The 13,287-nt window shown below is 42.2% G+C and overlaps 1 protein-coding gene across 2 annotated transcripts in view; it reads right to left on the reverse strand.

Moving 5' to 3' along the window:
• ZMYM4 (zinc finger MYM-type containing 4) overlaps positions 1-13,287 on the reverse strand; it is a 157,293-nt gene that overhangs the window by 100,698 nt on the left and 43,308 nt on the right. For both annotated transcript variants that reach the window (XM_033955236.1, XM_033955235.1), the window contains exons 5-6: positions 5,235-5,405; positions 5,055-5,133 (exon numbers count right to left, since the gene is read on the reverse strand). In XM_033955236.1, the coding sequence (XP_033811127.1) occupies positions 5,055-5,133; positions 5,235-5,405 (250 nt within the window). The remainder of the gene's footprint in view (positions 1-5,054; positions 5,134-5,234; positions 5,406-13,287) is intronic.

Genomic DNA, 13,287 nt, shown 5'->3' on the forward strand with positions numbered 1-13,287 from the left:
AGATGCTCTAGATCAGGGGTCCCCAAAGTCCCTCCTTGAGGGCCGAATCCAGTCAGGTTTTCAGGATTTCCCCAATGAATATGCATTGAAAGCAGTGCATGCACATAGATCTCCTGAAAACCCGACTGGATTTGGCCCTCAAGGAGGGACTTTGGGGACCCCTGATTTAGATCTTACATAATGAACACTCTCTTCCCAGACCACAAGGGTTGACAGGCATCCAAGAGTTAACCTGGAGAAGCATAAAACAGATTGAAAACAGTAGATAGGCGCAGAAAGGACTGGGCAGGAGTCTAGAATGTCTCACCCATCTACTGGAATAAAGCTTACCAGGATAAGTACATAATCTCTTTTTCCAGTGCAATAGGTGAGACATTCTCTAGACAGTAGGGACGTAGAAAAGCAATCCCCCAAAAAGCTAGGGTGGGCTTGCTGTTGTCAACCCTTAAGACCGAAGACCCAAAAGAAGAGTCCTGTCTTTCCGCCATGACCACTCTGTAGAATTTGGTAAACTTGTGAAGAGAAGACCACATCGTCGCTCCGCCAATCTCCTCAGGCTTTGGCCCATGAAGAAGCCACACTCCTGGTAGAATGTGCATTGACGGAAACAGGAGACTATTTCCCTGAAAGCATGTAGGCTGACAAAATGGACCTAAGGATCCATTTGGAAATTGTGGCCTTGGAGGTGGGAGTGCCCTGCTTACCTGAATGAGTCAGCACAAACAAATGGTCAGAGACACAAAACTCATTGGTGACCTCCTGAGAACACAGAACTCTGCTCACATCCAGTTTCTTCAACAGGTGATCCTGTGTCCTGGAACCTATAGACTGAAATCCAGGAAAATACACTTCCTTAATAATAGGAAAAGTCAAAACCACCTTTGGCAGGAAGAAAGAAACCATCTGAAGGGAAACCCTAGCCTCCAAAATACAGAGGAAATGGGCTTAGCAAGAAAAAGCCTCTAATTCCAACATACATCATGCCGAAGGAATGGCAACCAGAAACAATCTTGAGCATCAAGTCCAAGAGGAAGCATCTCAAAAGGGCTAAAAAGGAGCCTTGGTAAGGCTAGATAGCACCAGGTTAAGGTCCCAAGAAGGGAAAGGCTGCTTAACTAGCAGTCTGACATGAAGAGTTCCCTTCAGAAAATTAGCAAGATGAGACGTCCACAAGAACCAATGCTTTCAGGATCTAAAAACAAGAGAGAGCCTGGTCACCAGGATCCAAAGAGAAGCCACAGAGAAGATTTTATCCAGTCCAGCCTGAAGGCAGGAATGAATCAGTGAGATTGAAGTATCACCTGGTCCTGGACACACCAACGTTGGAAGGTCTTCCATGCCTTAGTGCAAGCTGAAAACATGGATGACTTCTTACTTGAGAACAGCATCTACAGCTATAGCAGAATATCCCTATACTCTAAGGCTGCGTGCTCAAGAGCCATGCCATAAGAGCAAAGGGACTCGGAACCTCCAAGGACACTGAACTCAGCGGTAAGAGGACCCGGAAGGTCGCTCAGCTGAAGGCTGAAACTCCTACATAGATGCATCAGATCTGCGTACCACAGTCCACGAGAACAAACTGGAGACACCAGAACAACATGGCCCAGATGGGCCGTGATCTGTCAATTGATCCAAACATCGGCCAAGGAGGAAAGACATACAGGAGAATCTCCAGAGTTCACAGCTGCTCCAGAGCATCGAACCCCTCTCTTCCAGGCTCAGATCTGCAAATGAAATAATGATCCACTGTCTTGATTCTTGCCAAGGCCATGAGGTAGAAATGGGCCCGACCCCAGCACATCACTGCGGACAGGGCCCATTTACTCAGATCCAGAATCTGTCTGCTGAAGTTTGCTCAAATTTTATTTATTCAATTTTCTATACCGATCTCCCAGGAGAGCTCAGAATGGTTTACACGAGTTTATTCAGGTACTCAAGCATTTTTACCTGTCTTTCCCGTCGGGCTCACAATCTATTTAAAGTACCTGGGGCAATGGGGAGATTAAGTGACTTGCCCAGGGTCACAAGGAGCAGCATGGGTTTGAACCCACAACCCCAGGATACTGAGGCTGTAGCTTTAACCACTAAGTCACACACTCGAACATTGTCTATTCCTGCCACATACGCTGCCATCAACACTAGGAAGTTACGTTCCGTCTAATGAACAAAAAAGCGGGCTTCCTGAGCCACAGCAGTGCTCCTTGTCTCTCCCTGGTGATTGATGTGTAGGGATGGAGGTCTGGTAAGTTCTGATCCAGGGCAAGGTCTGAACACAGGCCAGGTCAGCACATTGATCTAGGCCCTGTGTGAAGATCTTAGGCCTTGTGTGAGGATCTGAGGCCCTGTGGAAGTATGAATCCTTTCTCATTCTCTTTCCCCTCCTGCCATGTTGATATTCTAAAAGCAAGGAAAATGCTTGCACCTTGTGACAATGCTGAGGCATTCCCCCCCCCTCCCTTTTTGTCACATATTAACCTGACCCAAGTCTACCTTTATCTTATCCCTTATCTTGTTTAAGATCAGACCCTGCCTACGTGCAAAAGCAGGTCCTGAGTTTAAGGCTAATCCCGAGAGGCTTAAGAAGCATGCATAATAACCTTTGGACTGTCACATGCCATAGTAAGATTTTAGACATATCAGAAGTGTACACAAAGGAAATCACTTTATTGTAACTGTTATGATGTATTCTTATGTCACTTGAGAGAGTAGCTTTGAGAAGCACATGAAATATGTAAACAAATGAATTACCTTGCTATAATCCTTACTGTAAATGCATGATGAAATTATAACCTTGTAGAGCATTAGCTAAGAAATTAATGGAGCTAAGATTCTCAATAAAAGGGTGAGAGACCATCCATTAGGAAGCGCCTCCATCCCGACTCTAAGACTGCGTGTGTGTGTTTCCTGTGTGACATCCCTACATTGATGTAGGCTATTGCCGTCGCGTTTTCGGAGAAGATGCTGACCTCTTGGTCATCCAGAGTCTTCTGCAATCTCACTAGAGCTAGCTGAATAGCTCTGAGCTCCAACTGGTTGAGTGACCACTTTTGCTGAGAGGGTGTCCAACTCCCCTGAACAAGAAAACAATTGTAAAGGGCTCCCTAGCCTCGAAGGCTGGCATCCGACATCACCACAATCCAGAAGGTAAAGTGTAACAGAACGCTCCCGCGGAGCAATTGCGGAAGAAGTCACCAATCCATGCTTGCTCGTGCTTCCAGAGTCCAAGGAAGATAGCCCTGCAAGGCATCCTAATGCAGAGCCCAGTGAGAGAGCAAAGCATGCAGAAGAGGATGTCGTCAGTGCACCCTCGCCCAAGAAACCACATCCAGTGTGGGAACCAAGTATCCCAAAAATTGAAGATATCCCATGCCAACAGAACTGAAGGAGGGGAGAAACTGGGCACACAGGTTCCCACTAGCAGGCATCTGGCAGGTAGACATGCCCACAGCAGAGTTGAAAAGAACTCCCAGGTATCCCAGTGACTGTGTGATCATCAGATGGTTCTTCCTGAAGTTAACAATCCAGCCCAGGACCTCCAATATCGCAAGTATGATCCTGAGGACCACATCCACCCGGCGTTCCTGCATATCCTCTAACACTACATCACCCATACTGGGAAGTGAGGTGCGTTTATCCACCTACACCACCAATGAATCCACCCTGGACTGATACAAAAGCCGATGACACTCCTGTGCCAGAGGATACCAGAGTGACATAGCTCTAGCAATTTTCAGAGCACCCTTTGCAGTATCAACTGCTCCGAGACTAGAACACACATATCAGGATGCCATGGGAAGGTAGCAGACTGCAAAAGCCAGAGGAAGAAGAGGATGAAGCCAGCTGAGTGACCAAAAAGAACTCTTTCAGAGATGCAGAAATAAGGTCCAGCAAAGCCGCAAACACAAATAAGCGCAGAATGGTGAGAGCATTTCCAGGCTCCAAAAACCTCAAAGGGAGCCACAGACCAAGCACACAGTCCCCAATCTCCCATCTTGGGAAGCGCTGCACCTGCAAATAAGGGGTCAGCAAGCAAGACATCCGCCTCAGGATCCCCCAGACCAGGGTCAGGCAGCACAAGCACAGTGGCAGGGATAATTGAAGACATGTCCAAAGGAGTAACACTACAGATGCCATGGAGGCTGATCTTCAGGCTGCCAGTAAGACTCTGATGTATGGGCATCTGAGGCCTCATTCTTGGACTCCACCTTACATAATAGTTCACCCAGAGTTGCAGATAGCAATAAGATACATTACGTGGCTTTCATAATTTACATAGAAAGGATTAGTAAATTCATCGACTTGGCTGTTGATTTAGGACCACAATGATACAGTCTTAGTATGAACTTCCTCTTTAATTCTCTGCTGTTCAGAATTGTACAAAAAAAGTTCCAAAGAGACAGACTCCTATGTCTGACTACACCCCCACCCCTGTGGACAAATGGATGCACACCAGGAAGGGCAGAAGTGTGACAAAGTAGCCGGCACCCTGAGAATCTCCACCAAACTTCCTAAGAGCACCTAATAGCCTGCGCTCAACCCCTATTTAACAGGAGGTGAGACCATGACAGAGATGGCCCTGAGCTCCAGAGAAAACTATGCAAGCTGGCTAACATGTACCCAGTGGGATCGGCCTGTCAGCTATAGACCAGCAGAGCTTCAAAATTGCTCCAAGCTCTAATTACCCAACAAGGGAACAAAATTACATCAAATTAAAATAATAAAATGGGGAGAGCAGAACACTCCTGCAGGCACGAGTGCAGAAGGAAAGATCTGTAGGTGGAGCTAGAGAGCCCAGTGAAGTACAACAGAGGCAGAGTAAAAAATCCGGAGTGGATTCCTTCTGCAGTAGCACGCAGCTATAGGGAAATTTTTTCATATTTGATAAAAATCGCTTTTTTCAAGGATTACAAAGTGATGTAAATAACCTACTGTCTAGAATTTTTCACCTATTGCACTGGAAACAGCATTTCTTAATGTCTACAATAGGCATCAGATTTGACAGCTAAGGTGCAAAATTGTATTAGAAAGTAAATGAAACACCCTTTAAAACTCACCCAGAGGACTGCCACTAACTGAAAATACCGCACTAATTTTTAGCTCCCCTTCTTGAGGTTTGGATGGTTGGCCATATTCCTGTAAATAAGAGTATTGAAATTTTATTTTAAAAAACTTATTTTGCATATCTCAGTTCGGTCAGTTACAGATGTACAGTACAAAAAATAAAAATTTCTTACCTCAGAGTTCTCAGGTTCATCTTTAATCTTGTCTAAAAATCCAGGTGGTGGTGCCAAAGCTTTGTCATATTCATCATCCAGAGGTTCCTCCTTTATTCTGACATTTGACATAAAGGAATTACCCAGATTTTCACCAGTGGATGCTTTATTGCTGAAGGAATAGTTAGACTCCTAACAGAACAAAATTAGATATTACATTTTATGTATAATGTGCAAGTGTTAGAAAAGCTGAATGTTTAACTGTAGAACAATTATAGAGAGTTCATGTAACCTAGTTAAAAATTGCTTATAAAATAAATATATCTGATAAAATACCATATTTAGACCAAATTTCATACATATCAACATAGCTTTTTATATTACTCTGAAAATACTAGCAAAATACATGTCTCTTCCTGCTGTTATAGGGAAACTACAAGAGTAGAACTGCCACTACTCTATCCTCATCCTTCTCGATCTTCTTTGATACTGTTGACCACCACCTACTGCTCGACACACTGTCCTTGTTTCTTCCTATCTCTCCCATCGTACTTTCAGTGTATGTAGCATTGGATCCTCTTCTGCTGCTGTCAATCCGAGCACACTATCAAAACCCTTATCCACACTCTCATCACCTCTCACTTAAGACTACTCCAACGTAACTTCTCTCAGGTCTTTAGCTCAACCATCTCTCTCCCCTTCAATCCGTTCAAAATTCTGCTGCATGACTCATGCCACGAGAGTTACCTTGCTCACATTACCCCTCTCCTCTCCTTTCATTGGCTCCCCATCCGTTTCGGAATGCATTCACTCTGTAGTCCCTAAGTAGATCTCATCACTTATCTCCCCCTATGCTTCCCCCTCTGCAAACTCCGTTTGTTGGGTAAGTCTTTCTTATCTGTACCCTTCTCCTCCACCACCAACTCCAGACTCCGTCCCTTCTTTCTTGCCGCACCGTATGCCTGGAAAAGGCTGCCAGAGTCAATACATCATGCTAGCGGTATTAAAACCCAAGCTAAAAGCCCACTTTTTTGAAACTGCTTTCAACTCTTAACTCACTCCATAAAATTCCTTCTGCTAGAAACACTCCAACCCCAAGATGTCCTGTCTGTCTAAATTAGATGGTAAACTCTTCTGAGCAGGGACCATCTATAGAATGTTAAATGTAAAGTGCTGCGTATGCCTTTCAGTGCTATAGAAATAAGTAGTAGTAGTCCTGCTGCTGCTCCTCCGGCAATACTAAAAGGAGAAGATGCTCCTTTGAGAGCTCCTTCAGAAATGACAAGGGATGACTAAGGAGAAGAAAGTGTAGTTCCCTGGAGCCAGCAGGGTAAAACTTAGACATGCTGGTGGATGATATCATCCAGTAGCACTAGTGTGGACTAACATCTTGAACTTGGCAAAAACAATGGTACGTACAAGCGTGCACAGCAGCCACTACACCTTACTGAGACCCTCAGTGCATTTTTCTAGCTCAGGAAATAAAACCTTGGTAATGTATGTTTTTGATTTATCTAGCTGCAGAACATGAAGATTTTAAGAACATGTTGTTCATAGAAGTAATAATTGCTATAAATGTATACAATGAGTTACTATTAGTATTGCTGGGTTTTAATTGCATTTTTTGGTAAACGAATATGGCAAGATACTTAACTGTAGTAGGTGTTTTCTGAGAATAAAGGCATAAATTTTCACATGTGGGTGACGTCATTCAAGGGGATGGTTCTACTAGCTGTAAGAATGTTTTCACTTGCAATTTTTGGAATGTTCATCATGTCAATAAAATAAGACAAAAAAAAAAGTAATCCAGTATTTATGGAAGTGGGAAGACGATAAGTTCCAGAGAATACAATGCAAACCAGAAGAAAATCATGTCCACTTAAAGCATCTAGGACAGCAGATAATGTAACCGAAAGGCAGTATGAATATATTTGTTCAGAGAAAGAAACCACACTGTTGGTGCTAATGAGCAGGGGCTGGGATGAAGGAGACACTCCTTGTTCTGAGTTAGTGGCATCTGAGGGGAAGTGAAGAGATCTATGTTCCCCAATGAGAGAAGATCAGATGTAAGAGACGTGTTGAGAGGTCATTCATGAGGCTGAAGAAATCTAAACATTTATCTGCTTCCCCGCTAAATAAACTGCTCTGAAAAGTATTCCATGATCAGTTGCCCAAGTCCACAGAGATAGAAGATCTTGGACCCCTGAGGAAGAAGTGTTTTTCGAAACACGGACCATGTCAGATCTACACTTAAGATCATAGTGGACCATTCATTGGACATTTTACTGATTTTAATAAAAAGTTTCAGCATCTTGTACATCAGTTCTGCAGTTTCTTTTGGTTTTTGTCATTTAGAGAAGACACATAGTCAAGAAGCTCTAAACATTCAGAGCAAGGTTCTTCCTCTGTCTTCATTTTAATGGGTAAGGCATGACCCATCCACCCAACAGACAGTAAAAAAAAAAAAAAAAAAAAAAATGCTCTCTGGCAGACTTTTGCCTCTGAGGCTGAAGAGAAGGATCAAAAAGCATGTCATAAGATTCCTCTGCTAACAAATATGGCAGATCCCCATCAAAGTGTTTGGAGATAGTCAGACTCCTCAAACTACTTCTTAGGGGAATCAGGAACTATATGTCGAGGAGCATCAAGGCAGGGGTTGATGCTCTGACCCGGGAGATAACTCCTCTGCTGATGATGACACATGCGTTGAGTGTGTCAGTGCCAACCTTGATGCTTGATATTGAGCAGGCGTGTGACCTCATCCTCAATTGACACCTCAAAATATTCTTGGGTTGGGCTGAGGCAGACATGGACACCTTTAAAGTCTGTGAAGACTACATCTATAATAGCACCGAAAGCTCTTCTTTGAGCAAAACCCAGATCTCCTCCTGAAGAGTCAGTGTCTTAACCGAAAGAGACTTCGCTGTGGAAGCAGTGAGGTGCTGGTTGTCTAGGCCTAGGAGACCTTGATATCGAGGTACACCTGGAAGGAGACGTGATCCACAGTACGTCAACACTTACTATGCGTTGAAGTGGACACCATTTCATATCTAGATGAGGAGAAATGTTTATGCTTCTTAAATTTCTTAAGTGAACCGTCCCCATGGCATTACATTTTGCCTACTACTTGAGAGTATCCTCAAGTCCTGGACTTTCAAGAGATATGATAAAAGACAGATGCTTGAGTAGAACAAAGGCACCTGGACAGAATGGCTCCATAAGCCTGGTCTCCAGAAGGGTCATACCTCCTTGTCATAAATATTGGAAAATACTAGAACAGAGAATTCAAATCTACAGAGACAGGCTTCAACCCCCTGCCTCTCTTCTTTCTCTTCCTCCTTCAGCCTCACACCTTCACACCTACCCATTCAGACTCACAGTTCATTCATTCATACTCTTCTCTGCTCACACACACACATTCTAAACTCCAACCTCATTCATTCAGGCATACACAGTAAGAACATAAGAAATGACTCCGCTGGGTCAGACCTGAGGTCCATCGCGCCCAGCAGTCCGCTCACGCAGCGGCCTAACAGGTCCAGGACCTGTGCAGTAAATTTCTATCTAAACCTCTCTATCCCCTTTTCCAGCAGGAATTTGTCCAATCCTTTCTTAAACCCCAGTACCATACTCTGCCCTATAACGTCCTCTGGAATTGCATTCCAGGTGTCCACCACACGCTGTGTAAAGAAGAACTTCCTAGCATTTGTTTTGAATTTGTCCCCTTTCAACTTTTCCGAATGCCCTCTTGTTTTTTTATTTTTTGAAAGTTTGAAGAATCTGTCCCTCTCTACTCTCTCTATGCCCTTCATGATCTTGTAAGTCTCTTATCATATCCCCTCTTTTTTCCAATCTCTCAGCGTATGAAAGGCTTTCCATCCCCTTAATCAGTCGTGTTGCTCTCCTCTGAACTCTCTCGAGTAACGCCATATCCTTCTTAAGGTACGGTGACCAATACTGGACGCAGTACTCAAGATGTGGACGCAGCATTGCCCGATACAGCGGCAGGATAACTTCTTTCGTTCTGGTTGTAATACCCTTCTTGATTATACCTAGCATTCTATTTGCTCTCTTAGCGGCAGCTGCGCACTGTGCCGTCGGCTTCATTGTCATGTCCACCATCACCCTCAAGTCCCTTTCTTGGGTACTCTCAGTCAATAACAGCCCTCCCATCGTATAATTATACCTCGGGTTTTTGCTTCCCACATGCAATACTTTAATAATAATAATAACAACTTTATTTTTGTATACCGCAATACCACAAAACAGTTCAGAGCGGTTTACAGGTTAAGAGACTGTACATTTACAGCGAAGTTACAGAATATCAGAAAACAGTTCAGAGCAATTTACAAGGAGATGAGAACTGTACATATGCAATGAAGGTACAGAGAATTAGTTATCAAGTGTATGGTATAAACCAGTGGCAATTACAAAATGATCCAATAACTGTTGCAAGGGGGGTGCAGAAAGGGGAAAGGAAAAACAACCGGGGAAGAGGGGGAGGAAGGGTAGGGAGGGAGGCGAGGTTGGGATTAGTAGTTTGGTTGGGAGGGCGGGGGTTAGAGGAATTTATCAAAGAGGTATGATTTGAGAGATTTCCTGAAGGATAGATAAGTTGGGGCAAGAGAGATGAGGGTGGTCAAGCAGTCATTCCATTTGCCAGCTTGGAAAGAGAAGGTTTTGTCGAAGAATCTTTTGTAGATGCATCCTTTTGGGGAGGGGTAGGCAAACAGGTGGGCATTGCGTGTACGGTTAGAGCCTGGAAAGGCGAAGTGGCGTGACAGGTATATCGGGGCTGAGCCAGTTAGGGTTTTGAAGCAGAGGCAGGCGAATTTGAAGATAACCCTTGCTTCAAACGGTAGCCAATGAAGTTTTCTATAGAAAGGGCTGATATGGTCTGACTTTTTGAGCCCATAGATGAGGTGGACGGCGGTGTTCTGGATGAATCTTAGTCGTTTACACTTCTCAACATTGAATTTCATCTGCCATCTCTCTGCCCATTCCCCTAGTTTGTCCAAGTCTCTTTGCAATTCTTCGCAGTCCTCCTTTGTCCGAGCTCCACTAAATAGTTTGGTGTCGTCTGCAAATTTTATTATCTCACACTTCGTCCCTGTTTCTAGATCTTTTATGAATATGTTAAAGAGCAGCGGCCCGAGCACCGAGCCCTGTGGAACACCACTCTAATATATGCTCTATCTCTGAAATAAGCCTATTTTTATATAATATACCTTTTCCAAATCACTCCTGGCTATTGTTTCATTATTTTACTTCCCATTGCCTCTGAGACCTGAACCTGGAACCCAAAAAAGGTTAGACATAAAACAAAAGATTACAACAATGTTGAATCTTGTCTTTGCAGACAGCCCAATGTCTCTGCAGACAGCTCTCTATGCAGTGTCAGTACACATGGTGTCGATACCAATGCTGGTGCAGGTTGGGTGCTTAATCCTCGTGCCATGTTCGATGTCGAAACTGAACCAAAAGGTTTTATCACACTGGATCTGTCAGGCTTTCAGTGACATCTTTTGTATGCGCAGACAGAGTTCACAATGAATATCCCAAAGTCTGGATCTAGACACTAAACATATCAATTATGGGGGTCTAGAAGCCACTTGGCACCCTCTTTGACATGGTGGAGAAAACAGCCAATGTGAAGTCAAAAGGCTCGATGGCCTGGTGAGCGCAAATGAGAAGTGTACCGAAAAATGTCGACATTCCCTGGGTCAAAAAAGACCCTTTAACTGGCCAGAAGGTCAAAAATGGAAAAACTGACATAATTTAAACAAACTTGAACAAAATACTGAAAATCAAAAATTATAAAGAAAACAATAAAATAATATCAGGAAGGCATTAAAAAAAATTTCAAAGTTTGATGCTATGACAGACCTAATTAGATTGTTAGCTCTTCTGAGCAGGGACAGTCTATTACAAGTTAAATGTACAGCACTGCATATGTCTTTCAGCACTAAAGAAATTATAAATAGTAGTAGACCAAAGAAAGAGCTTCTCGTTTCTGCAGAAAACTTAGAACTGTTGATCCTAAATGCCAACGTCAGGCAGGAAGGCGTCTGCATTGCCTAAAGATTTAAAATGACAGTGCACTTGGCAGTGTCTGTACCGGGTTGTATGGATGACAACCCATAAGAAAATATACCCACCTGATCTCTGAGAATAACTCATTTCAGGACTATAATTGGAACATGTCTGTTACACGATTTTACTACTTGAAGAAAAATTAAATAAGGCAACAGGGTACATGCAACAATTCCTTCTTTTTTTTTTTTTAAATTGCACATTACAGCAGGGATCTCACAGTCCCTCCTTGAGGGCTGCAATCCAGTCGGGTTTTCAGGATTTCCCCAATGAATAGGCATTGAAAGTAGTACATGCACATAGATCTCATGCATATTCACTGGGGAAATCTTGAAAACTCGACTGGATTGTGGCCCTCAAGGAGGGACTCTGAGACCCCTGCATTACAGGATGATACCAATGAAGTACTATATTTTTATTTATACATTCTCATTCATACACTTTTTGTAATTGTTTTAAAATTTTTGTTTACATATTTATGCATAACTAATTCAGTATGGTATGTTTTTATATATGTTTTGTTTGTATGGTTTTTAGCGATGATTTTAACTTAAATTTGTTTTTAGACAATTGTTCATGCCCCTGATACAGACGAGCCAGAATATGGCTGCTTCAGGCTCATTTGAATAAAAGTGATCTTTACCTTACTACACTAGACTGTTTTATCCATTCATTCACATATTTAGCCCACTTCCCCAATAATGGCCAGAATGGGATACAAAAATTACAGTGGACTAAAAAAAACAGCACCAAGGGCTTCAGATTCGGATGGGATAGCAGAGTTCACTTTATTGAATGACCCAACACAGGCTGTGTTTTGGCATCAGGGGTTCATATAACTTTATTAGCAAAATTGTGTTAACTCCTCAAAAAACAATCCGGACAAAACTTAATATAAACAGATAATCTTTTTTATTATATTTTTTAACATTTATAATTAATATTATTTGTTATTGAATTTTGTTATATCTTCACTATTTAATAATTGTTACTCAGGTACTTTAGCTAGATTGTGAGCCTTCTAAGTACCTAATTTTATTTTATTGTAACCCATTCTGAGCGTCTGGGGAGGACAGGCTATAAAAATGAACAAATAAATACATTTCTGCTAGAACAGAGCTCTCTTCTGTACCATGTGGGATCATTCAAAATCCCAATCTACGAGGCCCTTGGTACTGTTTGGTGTGTACTTTCATTCCCTCTTCTCGTTGCTTTATACAAAAATTACATACACACACACAATAAAACAGTAAGTATATATACAATAAAATAAACTATAAACTAACAAAACACTTACATGTTGTTTTTTGGTGCCATCAACTAAACTAATAATATAAATATTATAAATTCCAAGCCCTCAAAATCTTCCTCAAACAAATAAAGGGAACCAAAAAGTTTTAGTATTTCTACAAAATTCCACAAATCATCGGTCTGACAGACAAAAGAATATTGAGCCATAAAAAAGCCAAAGAGCAAGAATATGCATGGAAACGCACAAAATCAAGCTGAAAAGCTCTCGCAAAAGGAAGAAACCCCCACAAAAAAAAAAACAATGTGTAGGACTGTAAACAACAAATTAACAGTCTCCTAAAAAAACAAAATCCCCACTTAGGTGCAATCTCTTGAATCTTAAACACTAAAACCAGCACCTTAAAAGAACAGCACTTAACAGGGAACCAGAGCAAAGAAGAGGGAACAGGTGTTAATATACCAAAACATACTAAAATTTGTCAAAAGCTGAGCAGCACCATTTTGAACCCATTGAAGGGGTTAAGACTTTTAGCAGGTAACTTATTACAAAAGTCAATGCATACAATCATACAAGAATAAACCAGTTGAACAAAAGCAGGTGTAGAAAAAGGGAAGTGAATTAATTAGAGAGAAACGTATGCATTTTTATGCCCAAAAAATTGGTACGACAAATAGTAAAAATCTTTTCAAATTGGTCAATAATCTTTATGATACGAAGAGATGTTCCTGC

The sequence above is a fragment of the Geotrypetes seraphini genome, chromosome 8 (assembly GCF_902459505.1).
Source record: "Geotrypetes seraphini chromosome 8, aGeoSer1.1, whole genome shotgun sequence".
Taxonomy (NCBI): Eukaryota; Metazoa; Chordata; class Amphibia; order Gymnophiona; family Dermophiidae; genus Geotrypetes; species Geotrypetes seraphini.